The sequence below is a fragment of the Emys orbicularis genome, chromosome 4, assembly GCF_028017835.1.
Source record: "Emys orbicularis isolate rEmyOrb1 chromosome 4, rEmyOrb1.hap1, whole genome shotgun sequence".
In the NCBI taxonomy this organism is placed as follows: Eukaryota; Metazoa; Chordata; order Testudines; family Emydidae; genus Emys; species Emys orbicularis.
The window spans coordinates 69,422,360-69,439,131 of record NC_088686.1 but is presented as its reverse complement, the minus strand read 5'-3'; the positions used below and the strand labels follow the sequence as shown (position 1 = coordinate 69,439,131).

Genomic DNA, 16,772 nt, shown 5'->3' with positions numbered 1-16,772 from the left:
GCCTAATACAGTAAGAAGCTGAATACAGATAAAATCTCACCCTCAGATGTTCCAATAAGCCTCTTTTACAGACTAGCCTCCTTCTAGTCTGGGACCAGCAATCACTCACACCCCCGTGGTTACTGTCCTTTGTTCCAGTTTCTATTAGTCTCTCCACCCCCAAAGGATACCTATCTCTTGAGCCAGCTGAAGACAAAATGAAGGGTCTCTCAGGGGCTTAAATAGACTCTCTTGTGGGTGGAGACCCCCTCCTCTCTCCTATGTAAAATCCAGCTCCAAGATAGAGTTTTGGAGTCACATGTCCATGCATGACTCAGTTTTTACAGGCAGCAGCCATTGCCCACATGCTATCTTGAATGGCTCCAGGAAGACTTATGTGGATTGGAGTCTTCCAAGATCCATTGTCAGTTAAGTGTTTCTTGATTGGGCACTTAATTTGCACATTCCTTTCTCAAGAAGCTGACCAAATGCTTTACTAAGGCTACTTAAATAAGTACACAGCCAATATTCATAACTTTGAATACGAAAAAAACACATGCATACAAATAGGATGAATATATTCAGTAGATCAGAACCTTTACAGAGATATGTTACATGGCATATGTAGCATAAAGCACATTCCAGTTATGTCATCTACACATTCGTAAGCATATTTCTATAAAGAATTATGGGGTGCAACGTCACAAGTGTTATTTCCTATAGTCTGGTTTTCACACACTTAACTGTTGCCTCATCTTTTTCCATCTACTCCTCCACATGTGTCATATCCATTTGGGAAGACAATTTCTCCTTTCCCCATACAAGAATAGGGAAGGAATTAAATGTGCATTTTAATACTAACATCTGTCACATTGTGATTCCACTGATTATATCACAGGGAATTGCTATGACGCATGGATATGTGTGACACTAAGCACCCTTGTATTCATACCCTACAAACTATTGTAATAATCTTTGTAAAAAAATATGCCTTGTGAGGTATCATTTGAAAACTAATAAATTACTGATCATTAATATTCTTGTGATATATATGTACGCAATGCATATTAAGAGTCATGAATATATGCTGGAATTATAACTAAAGTGTGTATGAACCAGGTATGTCAGGGTGAATTGTTAATCAGGTCTATCCTAAACAAAGGAATTTGCATTTACCTCAATTTACATACAAGCAGTAAACAGACTGTGACCGTTGGTGCCTTGGAGGGGCCAGTGAGATTGCTCAATCAGGGTTAAGTGCAAAGAACAGGACAGACGATCCCCCAAACTGGTGGTTATTCCAATAATGAGATTCACCAAGCCAGCAACAAAACAGCTTCTACAATACCTTACTGGTTACCCAGAAGCCAAAACCACAGCTCCCTTAAAGCTTCCTGGGCTTCTACCCAGACAGCCAAATCAAATATGATGAGGATTACTGAAAATCTTGTTAATCAGATATAAAGTTCTACCAATCCCAAGGGATCAGACACATTACCCACCACATCAATGAATATTTCAGATCTTGTCCTAATACATGCTTACAGCCAATGCTTATTAACTAAACTAAGATGTATATAAAAAAAAAAGAAAAACGAGAAAGAGTATTGGATAAAAGGTCATTATACATACAGATATGAATAAAGTTCTTAGGTCAGTTTCATTGTAGAGGGTGCGAGCTGCCGAGTTGCAAAAAGTTACTGCCAGAATCACTTCATCAGGTTATAGTCCAAATAGGTAGTCCATATATAGAGTTTGTTCAAATTCTTCCATGAGAATTAGCAGGATACTCCAGCTAATTTTTGATATTATATTTTAAAGTGTGTGGCCAAAGGAAGTTCCCGCCCAGACAAGGAGTGGGGGCAGACATTTACCTGTCTCCTGTGTAAATTAAGCATAATAGAATCAAAACAACAGAAGCCCCATTTGCATAGAAATCAGAAGGGGGAAGAGAATAGCATGAGGTCAGCTTCTTAGTGGACACAGCAAGCAGAGCACACAGAAGAGCTTCCTGTCTCTTGGCCATTGAGCTTTGGGAGATATAAGCAAGGGCAAAAAATCATTTTTGGTATCCATTGCTAGACAGACACAAGGGAACAGAGCTCTTGCAAGCTGAGAAAGATGGGTCCTTCAAACAAGGGGGGGGGGTTTGAAGTATCTGAAACTGAATAGAGGTGAGAAGCCTGTTTAAGCAAAGATCTTTCACCTAAGATGACAAGGGAAGCCAGCGCCATGTACCTTTTTGGAAGGTCCTGACTGAAGGAAAGTTAGCCATGGCTGGGAAGAAGCATGACTGGTGATGGAAACCATCTTGAACAAAGGCTGTATCTTGCTAGATTAATTTTTAGACTCTTAGATGTGTGTTTTCACTTTTATTTGCTTGTAACCCTTTCTAACCTTATTCTTTTTACTTAGCATCACTTAACCTATGTCCTATTGTTAATAAATTTGTTTTATTTTACTATAAACCAACTTACTGCGGTGTTTAAAGGGAAGGATGTATTAACCCCAGTTGAGTCAATAAGCTATGATGTGTGTTGTGTCTTTAGGGGAACAAGTGAACCATATTATTTCTCTGAACTGTCCAGGGCTGGACACTGCAGAGCACATGGTTTTGGGAAAATTCAGGACAGGGAGCGTGCTAGGGTCACCCTGCAAGTAGTAACCAAGGCTAGTGGAAGCCAGAGTGGGGCTGTAGATGGGCTGCTGGGGTGAGAACTGCAGAACCAGGGCTGTCTAGCACACACACACACACACACACACACACTCAGGGTATGACCTGCTTGCTGGTAGGCTGGTGGGAGCAGCCCAGGTTGGGAGCTGTAACAGCAAAGCATTGCAAGGCACCCAAGGTTCCATGGCAGGCATGACACAGCCCCGCACTGGTCCAGATTTCATCCCAGAATGTGATGGCATATGAACTGGGAAAAGTTTGGCAAGATGGCACTTAGTGCAGGCAGGCTTCAGGACAGAAACTAAACAGTCTCTGGACCATTCTAATCTCACTGTGGAACATTTTTACATTATTGTAAATATGACACTCTTGGTCACTGCCAAATCTGGACAAATCAGATCCAATCATGCTCTAAAACAGTTGTTATGCACTGTTTAATTGTGTGGTTCAATGTATCTTGCATTGCTGGGTAAACATTATTATTCCCCATATTAATGATTATTACTACTACTATTGCTTTTGTTTTGTTACAGAAGGATAATATGAGGCAGACAGAAGTTAAGTGATTTCCCCAAGATCACAAAGCAAGACAGTGACAGGTGATAATGGATCTCGGCCCACATTTTTGAAGGTATTTAAGCATTACTGTGCTCAGTATTGTAACACCTAACTGATTTAGGAGCAAAAGTCTCATTTTCTAAAGGGATTTAGGCACTTAGTAGCCTAAAACACTTAAATATGTTTTAAAATTTGGGCCCTCTTGTGTCCTGCCTCCTACTGCCCAGCACTGTATGCAGTGCTGTTGTAGCTGTGTTGGTCCCAGGATATTAGAGAGACAAGACGGGTGAGGTAGTATGTTTTGTTGGAACAACTTCTGTCTCTCTCTCCAACAGAAGTTGGTCCAATAAAAGATATTACCTCATCCACCTGGTTTCCTATCTCTTTACTCAAACAACCCTTCTAATTGTAGTTAGCACCCAGTGTGAACAGGGATTTTTTTAAAGTCATCTCTTTAGTGGAAAGTATGCTATAGTCTACTCCATGAGCATGTCTACAGAATAGTTTAACAAGTTAGTTTTTATTTCCCACTACTCTGACCTTGTCCTTCCCCATCCATGAATCCCTGCATTAGCTTCCATTCTCTTCTGCATCAAACTTCAAGCTTCTCCTCAACTCTGCCCTTGTATACAACTCTCACTTGCCTCATTTTCTCTTACATCTACTCCTGATTTCAATTTAAGTTTTCCTCTTCTCCAACCTATGTGTTATCTTAGCCCCTTCCAACTCCACAACATCTTCCATGCTGTCCTAATGCTTGGAATGAACCCCCTACTGCTATATGCTAAAAACTTCTTCAATCTCCTTCATGAAGCATCCAAGCTCTAATGGCCAATCCCCACTATTGTCTTGTACATTTGGTTTCCCTTTTGCTCTTAGACAGTACGTTTTTCAGAGCAGGGGCTGGTTCACTGTTTGGCCCCCACCTAATACTGCACGGTGCCATGTACATTTAGAGTATTATATAAACGTTTAATAACCACCCCTTGATGTGCAGATTACAGACTATGTTATAACAGTGTTCTTCTGGAATCATTCTTTAAAAGCATTTCAAACACAGATACTGTTACTTAGGGTTTTTAGAACCCCCAACAGGGGTAACATAACTATTTCACTCCAGGCGCTGTCAGGAATAAATCAATGGGAGCACAGCAATTCCATCTGATAAAAGATTAATGAAAGTAAGTGTGCTCTATCTAAAACTGCAGTTTATTAGATTTAAGCACACACAGACATAAGCAATAGGTTTAGAACATCCCAGATATTTACCTAACATCTGGAACCAGATTGCTGGCACTTAAAATTTAAAAGGTTGTAGAGCAGTTTTTAAACTAAGGGCTGGGGGAAAGCCAACAACTGTGGAGGAGCACGTGGTTCGGACAGAGACATCCCTTAGGGGAGGATCTACTAATGGAGACTCTCTGTGTCCTAGTAAGGAGGAGAGTATGGAAAATGATAAAATACAGGTAGGATCAGATGAGAAATAGTCAAATGAAAAAAAGTCTCATTCAATTACATCATGTAATGGGAGACAGCTAAAAGGTGACATATTTTTAAAGTGCTTATATACCAATGCTAGAAGTCTAAATAATAAGATGGGTGAACTAAAGTGCCTCGTATTAAATGAGGATATTGATATAATAAGCATCCCAGAAATTTGGTGGAACGAGGATAACCAATGGGACACAGTAATACAGGATACAAAATATATCAGAAGGACAGAACAGGTCGTGCTGATGGGGGAGTGGCACTATCTGTGAAAGAAAGCGTAGAATCAAATGAAGTAAAAATCTTAAATGAACTAAACTGTACCATAGAATCTCTATGGATAGTAATTCCATGCTCGAATAATAAGAATATAGCAGTAGGAATATATTACCAACTAGATGACCAGGATGCTGACTGTGAAATGCTCAGGGAGATTAGAGAGGCTATGAAAATAAAAAACTCAATAATGGGGGATTTCAACTATCCCCATATTGATTGGGTACATGTCACCTCAGGACGGGATGCAGAGATAAAGTTTCTTGACATTTTAAATGAGTGCTTCTTGGAGCAGCTAGTCCTGGAACCCACAAGACGATAGACAATTCTTGATATAGTCCTAAGTGGAGCACAGGATCAGGTCTAAGAGGTGCATATAGCTGGACCGCTTGGTAAGAGTGACCATAATATAATTAACTTTAACATCCTTGTGGCGGGAAAAACACCCCAGTGGCTGAACATTGTAGCATTTAATTTCAGAAAGGGGAACTACACAAAAATGAGGAGGTTAGTTAAACAGAAATTAAAAGGTACAGCACCAAAAGAAAAATCCCTGCAAGCTGCATGGAAACTTTTTAAAGACACCATAATAGAGGCTCCACTTAAATGTATACCCCAAATTAAAAAACAGTGTAAGAGAACCAAAAAAGAGCCACCGTGTCTAAACAACAAAGTAAGAGAAGCAGTGAGAGGCAAAAAGGCATCCTTTAAAAAGTGGAAGTTAAATCCTAGTGAGGAAAATAGAAAGGAGCATAAACTCTGGCAAATGAAGTGTAAAAATATATAGTAATTAGGAAGGCCAAATAAGAATTTGAAGAACAGCTAGCCAAAGACTCAAAAAGCAATAGCAAAAAAAAATTGTTTTTAAGTACATCAGAAGCAGGAAACCTGCTAAACAACCAGTGGGGCCACTGGACGATCGAGGTGCTAAAGGAGCACTCCAGGACAATAAGGCCATTGTGGAGAAACTAAATGAATTCTTTGCATCGGTCTTCACGGTTGAGGATGTGAGGGAGATTCCCAAACCTGAGCCATTCTTTTTAGGTGACAAATCTGAGGAACTGTCCCAGATTGAGGTGTCATCAGAGGTGGTTTTGGAACAAATTGATAAACTAAACAGTAATAAATCACCAGGACCAGACGGTTTTCACCCAAGAGTTCTGAAGGAATTCAAATGTGAAATTGCAGAACTACTAACTGTAGTCTGTAACCTATCATTTAAATCAGCTTCTGTACCAAATGACTGGAGGATAGCTAATGTGACACCAATTTTTAAAAAGGGCTCGAGAGGTGATCCCGACAATTACAGGCCGGTAAGCCTGACTTCAGTATCAGGCAAACTGGCTGAAACTATAGTAAAGAACAAAATTGTCAGACACACAGATGAACATAATTTGTTGGGGAAGAGTCCACATGGTTTTTGTAAAGGGAAATCATGCCTCACCAATCTACTAGAATTCTTTGAGGAGGTCAACAAGCATGTGGACAAGGGGGATCCGGTGGATATAGTGTCCTTATATGTTCAGAAAGCCTTTGACATGGTCCCTCACCAAAGGCTCTTAAGCAAAGTAAGCTGTCATGGGATAACAGGAAAAGTCCTCTGGTGGACTGGTAACTGGTTAAAAGATAGGAAACAAAGGGTAGGAATAAATGGTCAGTTTTCAGAATGGAGAGAGTGGTGTCCCCCAAGGGTCTGTACTGGGTCCAGTCCTATTTAACAAATTCATAAATGATCTGGAAAAAGGGATAAACAGTGAGGTGGCAAAATTTGCAGATGATACAGAACTACTCAAGATAGTTAAGTCCCAGGCAGACTGTGAAGAGCTACAAAAGGATCTCTCAAAACTGGGTGACTGGGCAACAAAATGGCAGGTGAAATTCAATGCTGATAAATGCAAAGTAATGCACACTGGAAAACATAATCCCAACTATACATATAAAATGATGGGGTCTAAATTAGCTCTTACCACTCAAGAGAAAGATCTTGGAGTCATTGTGGATAGTTCTCTGAAAACAACCATTCAATGTGCAGCGGCAGTCAAAAAAGCGAACAGAATGTTGGGAATCATTAAGAAAGGGATAGATAATAAGACAGAAAATATCATATTGCCTTTATAGAAATCCACAGTATGCCCACATCTTGAATACTGCATGCAGATGTGGTCTCCCCATCTCAAAAAAGACATATTGAAATTGGAAAAGGTTCAGAAAAGGGCAACAAAAATTATTAGGGGTATGGAATGGCTGCCATATGAAGAGAGGTTATTAAGACTGGGACTTTTCGGCTTGGAAAAGAGATGACTCGGGGGGATATGGCAGAGGTCTATAAAATCATAACTGGTGTGGAGAAAGTAAATAATGAAGTGTTATTTACTCCTTCTTATAACACAAGAACTAGGGGTCACCCAATGAAATTAATAGGCAGCAGGTTTAAAACAAGCTAAAGGAAGTACTTCTTCACACAACGCGCTGTCAACCTGTGGAACTCCTTGCCAGAGGATGTTGTGAAGGCCAAGACTATAACAGGGTTCTAAAAAGAACTAAATAAATTCATGGAGGATAGGTCCATCAATGCCTATTAGCCAGGATGAGCAGGGATGGTGTCCCTAGCCTCTGTTTGCCAGAAGCTGGGAATGGGCAACAGGGTATGAGATCACTTGATGATTACCTATTCTGTTCATTCTCTCTGGGGCACCTGGCCTTGGCTACTGTCGGATTACAGGATACTGGGCTAGATGGACCTTTGGTCTGACCCAGTATGGCCGTTCTTATGTTCTTATGAACGGTATTGAGTAATTAACAGCAGGTTTGCAGTGGCCAGTTGCTCACCCACCATGGAGAAAAAGTGTCAGGAAATATGTCTCTCAAAATGGCTTCAGAGGACTGCTGCAAAGTACACTTTATTAGCTAAATTTTTATAACTAACTTTTACAAAAGACATAGATCAGAATGACCCAACTGGATCATTATTTTTTCTAACTTTTAATAAGCTTTTAATATTATAGGTGTTTAGACTCAAGGCTTTTATTTACTTTTTAAAAAAATTTTGATTAGCAAAAACTGCCAGCTACATTTTAACCTTGTTTTTAAAAGCCTCTCTCCAAATTAACCCTTAACTATGCAGTGTTCTATTTCAATATTTTATAGTAGCTAAGTACACATAATATGGTTGCAATTAGCTTAATCACATTCTGGGGTATACACAACCCTCAAATCCAGGGCAACAATGAAACCGTGAATGTGGACATGGCCAAAAGTCACTAGAATAATACATTTTCAAAGTAATGCTTAAGGAGTTCACAAAAAAGAGTAAAGAATGAACATGGTAACACAACTACAAGGAAACAACTGTGAAAGACCACTTTACACCATTGCTCAAATGATAGCTCCTGGGCTATGTGGAACTAGCAGCCCTGGTGCACTTCCTTGAGGGGCAGTCAATTAGGGGAATGCCTAGAGATTCAGCTGTGTGGCTAAATCCCCATCCACTGCATTAAAATTTTTCCTGCAAGATACTTTATACCAAAGACTTAGTGATTCCCCACGGGGGCACATTTTTTCACTGTATTCTCTGATGGCTGAGATAATGCATAATGCTGGCATTGAAATGTGGAAATAATCAATCAGTGCCTGTGGCACAGAGATAAAAGCACCAAGAAGAGCAGATGAACTGCAAACCATTATGGATAGCTCCATTTTGAAGAGGGGGAGAGAGGAGGTTATTTATTTCAGGCATTTGTATGATCCTGATCACAGTAACACTGTAGATGGCTTAGATGAATACCAACCCTCCCAGAAAAAGTTCTATCTAAGGGGAGCCAATGACACTCTAAGCACTAAGGATAGAGATGAAAAGGAGGCTGCCACTCAGCAAGTGAAGAAAGAGTTGGCACTTATGGAAAGTATAGTACAAAGAGACGTGTCTTATACTGTGTTATCAATGTGGCCGGACTGGGGCTTACGTGAATATCTAGCAATAGTGAATTCAAGAGGTGAGGGCCAGCTACTGAGAAGTCCTGGCCCCCTCTAACCTCATTTATAAGATGGTTAATTTAAATGTTCAGGACAAGCACAGATTAGGTGGCAGGTCAGAAAGGGAGACAGTGCCTGGACTAGCTGTGCCCTAGGCTAATTAGGGCTTTATAGATAATAACCAGCATTCTGGCAGGAATGTGTGGTACAAGAATATTAAGTTCTTTCTGGCATGGCCTGCTCTTAATACACTGCGTGCTCTCTCCACTAGTTGAAGTTCTGGGTGGCATACCCTAGCCTAACGGAAACAAAGGCTTGGATAAGCCAACATTTTCAACAGAGAGAAAAGTCTTGTTGGGAGAGTAAGAACCTTCCTCCTTGTACTAAAGCTCTATTGCCAGAATTTATTTTAGGAGCTTGTGCCATAATTGCTGCCCAGCTTCACCTTCCTGTAATACTTTGACCTTTCCCCGTGACCCACATCTTGAACCACAGGTTTATGAGATTTTTGAAAGAGGAAGAAGAGAGAACAAGATAACTTATGTATATATTGTACATTCACTCAACAAATACAGTACTTAAACACAAAAACTGCCCTAACTAAAATCCACTTGCTGTCATACCTATTGCTAGTCTTGGCATGTGAAAGACTAATAATTAAGGCTATGTTTTAGTCATGGGTATTTTTAGTAAAAGTCATGGACAGGTTGCAGGCCGTAAACAAAAATTGACAGGCCTGTTACCTGTCCATGACTTTTACTAAAAATACCCGCCATGACTAAAATTTGGGCGTGTGTGTGCGCGTTCGGGGGTGGGGGCGGTCCGGGATCCCGACAGGTGCAGGGGCCGGGCCCAAATTCAATTAATAAGATGTAAATGGCACTAACCAGCTTAGCAGAGATAATACATATATTATTTCCTTTCACTCACAAGGCATCTTGTGTAGGAAGCAGCCTTCCCAAACCACATCCCCAAACCTCTTGCTCTGCTGTTTGAAGACTGAGATGCCATTTAATAATTTTGCAATATTTGCCAGTAATCTCACATGATAAGTAAACAGTTACACATTCCTCACCCAGGGACAAATGTTGCCCCCTCTTCCATGGATGCCTGGGTCACTCCATGCAGCAGAACTGATGTAGTTCTATTGTGCAAAGTATGGGGCATGATTTGGGTGGGCCATTGGACAGGGGATGTGAACCCATTGCATGTGGTGGAGTTCAGTCATATTTCCTCACGCAGACTTCTTATCTAATCTAATAAACTATGCAAGGTGGAAGTGGATCAGTATCTGGTTTCATATATCATAGAGTTTAAGGCCAGAAAGTACCATTAATCACCTCATCTGACTTTCTGTATATCACAGGCTATTAAGTTTCACCCAGTTATCTCTGTAGTGAGCCCAGTAATTTGTTTGACTAAAGCATGCCTTCCAGAAGTGCATCCAGTCTTGATTCGAGGACATCAAGAGATGGAGAATCTACCATTCCCTTTGGATGTTTGTTCCTGTGGTTGATCACTCTCACTGTTAAAAATTTATGCCTAGTTTCTAATTTGAATTTGGTCTGGCTTCAGCTTCCAGCTACTGGTTCTTGATATGCCTTTCTCTGCTAGACTGAAGAGCCCTTTAAGTACCTGGTTTGTTATCCTGGATACCTTTGCTAAATTCCAACCCAGGTAATTATGTTTTGTCTTGAAAAATTCTTACTGCAACTATGTATTTGCAGTCAGTTAGTTAAAAGGAAAACTGACAACTTGAAATCTAGTCAGTTAAAGAAAAGACACAGAGAGAGGATGCTAAAAGTAGTTTCAGGTTCTTCACATGCTCCTGAGTCCCTCTTCCTGCCATTTTTTGGGGGTTTTACAATCATATTTTCCAATTTAAAAATATTTTTCTCTTCTCTTCTGCTGTTGGAAAGACTCAGACAAATAATAGGGGAAACTAAGTAAGGCCCCAATCCTTCAAATTTATGTATGTGCTTAATTTTAGGCTTTGACTTCAATGGGAGTACTCCTGTAAGTTAAGTTCAGCACAGGCTTTAAGTTAAGTGCTATGCTGGATCCAGGTCTCAATGTAGGGACATTGAAAGTGATTGCCCACAAAGTACAAAATCTGAAAAGAAAAAAAAGAAAAAAAGAAAAAAATACTCTAATCTCTTTCAGGTATAGTAATCCTCAGGGTAAAATATAATTTAGTAAATAAACAATTTCAAACAGAATTGTGATTAAAAGTTGACTGTGACCCTTTACATTTGCAAACCACTTTAGATCCTGGAGGATGAAAGATACTGTAGAAAAAAAAAATTATGATTAGAAAGAATTTTTTTTTGGGGTGTTCAAAATAAATTATTTGATAGGGAACAATGTGCCAATTGGGAAAATAATTCCCCTCCTTGCTTTAATTTTTTAAGTGCCACTTTAGCACTTAAAAAAAATACTCTAGACCTCTGTCTTAGCACAAGTTATATACTACACCTCTACCTCGATATAACACGACCCGATAGAACATGAATTCGGATATAACGCGCTAAAGCAGCGCTCCGGGGGGGCGGGGCTGCACACTCCGGCAGATCAACGCAAGTTCGATATAACGCAGTTTCACCTATAACGCAGTAAGATTTTTTGGCTCCCGAGGACAGCGTTATATCGGGGTAGAGGTGTACTTCGCATTTTTTACAGTTTGTTTAACAAGACTCAAGCATGGAACATTCACATTAGTACTAATTTCAGCTATGGAAAGGGCAATGATTTATTAGGCAAATGGGAGCAGCAAGGACTAGCTGGCTGTGTGAGAACACAAGGCAAAACTGCCTGTGTGTAAAGGCAGTTTGCGCCTTTGGCACGTCCCAAAGCACAAGATGGATGGAACCAATGATAGACCCGAGAGATTAACACTTCAGTATAGATTATACACACAAATGGTTGCCTCTACTGCAGTCCTTGAAATAACATCAATACCAACTATGCTCTTATGTGGGATAAACTGAACTTCGCACAACTATTAAGTTATAGTGAAAAAAATGTCTTTACATGGAACTTGTCACTTTAAATCATGACTTGATGATATCTTAACTCACAAAATTCATATTGAGTCAGGATATAATGTTATAGTACATTGGAAATATCTTTGCCCTGTGAGCCAGGACTCAAAAGGTGGTAGGTAAGCTTTAAGCAGTAATCTCAGCATACCAAAAGCATTCAACACATATATTCCGATAAGAAGAAGAAGAAGAAGTAGTCAACAGAAGGTTTTTATACATCAGACAGTCAAATTTCAAGAAGGACAGTTGTCTTCAACAGCAGCTGTGTACATTAATGCTGTTAGTATAGCAAAATTGTAAAATAATGCCCTTCTCCTTTGAGTATTACATAATAATTATGCAACCTTTTTAGGGCCCTTGGCATTTTACTATTACTGTCCTTAATAAGAGGCACTATTATAACCCTCCAAGTAGTTCTATATATAAAATTCCAAGATGTTCTTAAGCAGCCATATTTTGGGTAGCCTAGGGAATAGTGTAGGGAAAAGGTAGAATATAGGGTCCACAGAGGAGAAAGTTTACTGTACTCAAGGAGAGAGATGACAAAGGACTTGTCCAGTAATCTTTTCAGTAGGAATGGAGAGGAAACAATGGATTAAATAGTCAAACACTCTGATACAGCCTAATCCTGTGAGGTGATATACAACTCTGCTGGGGCACTGAGCTCCTTTAACTTGCACTATAGTGAGAATTTAGGATGCTCAGCACTTAGCAGGTTTGGGCCCATAGTAAAGTTTTTATAATTTATATACTTTTATATATTTGTATTTTGACATTAGAGATGGGCCCCGAACTGATCTGAATCCACCTTAATTATGAGGAATTTCAAATCCTGATGCAATCCAAACAACATATATTGGTCCTCTCTCTATAATCAACCACACTGGAATGCAAGATCTGAATGCTGTGTTGTTTGGTAAAGTTTGGATCTAGATCTGAACTCTGTGGCGTGGGGCTCATCTGCAGTTTAGATTAAAAAACAAAAATTAAGAATGTTTCAGTCACTTCTGCTAACAGGAATGAGCCTCACAAGAATGATCTGAACATGCGTTTAAGATTGTGTTATGCCATCTTCATTTTATTAACACTGACGTCCCCTACAAGAGTCAGTGCAATTATGGCCGTTTAAATATTGTCCTTCAACCATGTACTTAATTGTGGTTGGGAGAAAGTGCGGCTTATCCAAACACACGTACAGTTCCATTCTGAGCTTAGAGTTATGTATCATGTTAAAAGGACAGGGACTGTTCTTTTCATTGCACTGTGGTTCTTTCACATTAATAAATCACACCAGAGTTAGAATGCATATAAGGGAGCGCACAAGACTAAAGGCTCCCAAAAGGCAAACGGAACTGTCATTAGTGGATTGTAAATTATGAATTTCAGGCTGGGATTTTCCATTCATACTCAGAGTATGAAGCTTTCTGCCCCCTAAACAGTACAAAACAAAGTTATTTGTAAAAAGTGCAATGCCCCAAATTTGTTTCCAATCATCTTAATTTAATAACTTTACCATACTAGAGAAGGAAAAATCTGTGTGCTTGTATTAGAAAAGCAAAAAAAAAAAACATATTATTCTGATATAGATTCATGATGGATGGGATAGTGTGATAGAACGGTTTTATTAGCAAGTCCAGCTACTATTAAGGATGTAAATATCGGTTAAAAAAGTTAACTGGTTAAATGATTAAAATTATATCGTTTAATTAACCGTTAACCGAGGTAGCTCTGGCATAGCGAGGACTGGGCCCGCTCCGGACAGCCGTCCTGGTGCGACCGGGTCCCACCGGCCGTCCTGGTGCGACCGGGTCCCACCGGCCGTCCTGGTGCGACCGGGTCCCACCGGCCGTCCTGGTGCGACCGGGTCCCACCGGCCGTCCTGGTGCGACCGGGGCTGGGGTCCCACTGGCGTGGCGTGGCTGAGGTCCCGCCGGCCAGCCCAGCACAGCCAGGGCTGAGGTCCCTCTGGCCAGCTGCAGCCGGGGCGTGGGTGCCTGGCGCCTGCGCGGGGCCGCCAGGGTTAACGGTTAAGGTTGGTTACCTGGTAAGCCTAATGCTTACCGGTTAACCTTTTACATCCCTAGTTTCTATCATTTGAATATTTAAGTAGGGTGAAATCAAGTACTTGACACCCATGTGTCAGGAATTTCACCTGCAAATAAATGTAGGCAAAAAACTGTACCCCAAATTATTTGTGCCCTTTTATCCCTCTCCCCCCACTCAATAACAAAACAAACCAAGTGCAGAAACAACGAGCAGATAATTTGTTCCACTGAATTTTATAAAACTCTACAATTACCTACAAAACCTTTTCTATATATCAGTGTCATAATTTTAAAGTCTAATATCTTGGAAGGGACTGAGCCTGAAACAAACACCTTTTATCTGTGGAAAGGGATAACAGCTTTCCTCAGGGATAACAAACCCATTTCCAGCCTTGAAGACTTATGAGATACTGGACATTAAACCTGTTGCTAGCTCAGGCCTCCATCTTAGAGCAGTGTAATTGTGGGAAGAAATACATTTGGGGGAAAGGAGGAAATATTTCTCTGTGATATATATATATTTTGATGGACAAAAGGGGAATGGCAGCTGTGTGAAAACTGCACACGTTTGGAATATAAGTAGTAGTTATGGAGGCAGATAGATTAGTGGGTAGTGTCAGCTAGGCGGTCACATGGTGCTGCAATTTCTCACAAGGATCTCATCACATCATATGTAGCATAAATGCTGACATGCACATATTCTATCCAAGTCCAGCGTAAGCTTTACTTTTATAGACTAGGCTAGCCACAGAAACTGTTAGCTTCATTTGTAGTGCTGTACTTGGCAACTGGAGATCAAAGCAGGGCTGTGTTTAGAAAGAAGCATTGCATGTTCAAAATCTTTTACCAAAAAAACCTAGTTTTACTGGACAGTAGTGAATTAAAGGCAAAGAGTTGGTTTAATTTTAATTATGGGCAGGCACACCTGACCAACAGCTAGGGTAGGCAAGACAAGGCTACAAGCCCTGAGCAAGAAGCCTAGAGTACCTCATATTCAGATTCCAATGATAACTTATTCTTTCTGATTCTTTCTTCCAAAGCTGGATCCATCTGTAAGGCAAACAGAAAGACATCCAAAATGTTTATTTATAAAATATACCCAAATTTGAAAGAAAAAAAAAACATTTCTCAATCTTCTTTTAAAAATAAACTAAATGCATTGCCCAGATACCAAGGTGATGGGTGCAATATATGAACCCGAATAGAACAAAGGTCAACAGATTCTAGCTCTTTCAGAGTAGCAGGGGGGGGGAAAACTGCCCTCCCCCTCTCTGTTGTTCTCCAAGTACAATAAAGTAACCTTTGTGTTACTTAATTGTATATTACCTGAATTTTATTTTACTCTTCCCATAAATTTTCAATGTACCACTGTTTATATTGCAATGCATAGAGGTGGGTTTTCACAGCTGGATGCTAAGAGTATTGGTACTCAGGAAGCAGTTGAAGTTTTGATACTGGAGCGGTAAATTCCTCATTTCCCACTCCAGCAACACTGTATTACTGTCCCATTGCCAACCCCCCCATTCCAATATCTTCTCTTATGTCAAACAAATGTGGAAATGATGATAATAGTCAATACACATTAGACTGATGTTTTTGCTCAAATGAACAGCACAGGTCCATGGAAATGTCCTAAAATGGTTTTGAGTTCTTTCAGAACTAACCCAGAGAGGTGTAATAGGCAACTATTCCTCTGCCCTGAAAGTGCTCTCTTGCCTTTCTATCCTTTCCCCAATATTATTCAAGATCTATATGAAGACACTGGGGGAGCTGGTTACACACTGAAAAATGTCAGCAACATACAGATACACTGTATGTCTCCTTCCCATCAGATATAAACAGGACCAACTCACTGCATTCCTAATGCTTAGCACAGATCAACACTTGAATGAAGAGCAGCTGGCTAAAACTGAACCCAGGCATGACAGAATTGGTACAGGTAGGAAGAGGCAGGTGCTCAGAGCACATGTCTGCTCCATAATATTCCCCTTGATCTAAGGCACCTGACTGCTGACTGTAAAGTCAATATATAGCCTTGGGATCCTCTTGCATATCTAAGTTCCTAAAGATGCTCAGACAGCTGTGGCTGTGAAAAATTATCATTACCATCTGTGAATGGCTAGAAGACTTAGGACACGTCTACACTACAGCTGCTACAGTGGCACAGCTATGGAACTGCAGCTCTGTCACAGTAGTGCTGTAATGTAGAAGCTTTCTACATCAACGGAAGGAGTTTTTCTGTGACACAATACATCCACCTCTCCGAGAGGCAGTAATGAGGTCAACAGAAGAATTCTTCCATCGACTTAGCTGCATTTACGCTGGGAATTAGGTCAACCTAACTACAGTGCTCAGAATTTTTCACAGCCCTGTGGGACGTAGCTAGATTGAGCTAATTTTTAAATGTACACCAGGCCTTAGTCCCCTTGCATGAGTCACAGATCTAGCTACTGTAATACACGTATTTGTGACTTCCAGACTCTACTGCAGCTCATTACATCTGGGAATTAAGCCAGACAGACTAAAAAAGCTAACCTGGTACAAAATGCAGAAGCCTGTCCGGTGAGCAAAACAGGCTTCTGTGAAAAGGCTCCGCTCTCTACACTGCGGGAGAGAGAACTCTCTCTGGAGCAAGAGGAAAAAACCTCTGGACCTCACGTCATTCAGAACTAAATGCGAACTTCTCCTTAGTGTCCTCACAATAGCTCTTCACATAGTCCACACACACAAAGGGAAGGT

General features: G+C 40.4%; 1 protein-coding gene across 1 annotated transcript in view; it reads right to left on the bottom strand.

The window, feature by feature from the left end:
* LOC135877596 (cytochrome c oxidase assembly protein COX16 homolog, mitochondrial) overlaps nt 1-16,772 on the bottom strand; it is a 78,649-nt gene that overhangs the window by 12,455 nt on the left and 49,422 nt on the right. Inside the window, 1 exon segment of the mRNA XM_065403092.1 lies at nt 15,021-15,083. Coding sequence (XP_065259164.1) covers nt 15,021-15,083 — 63 coding nt within the window.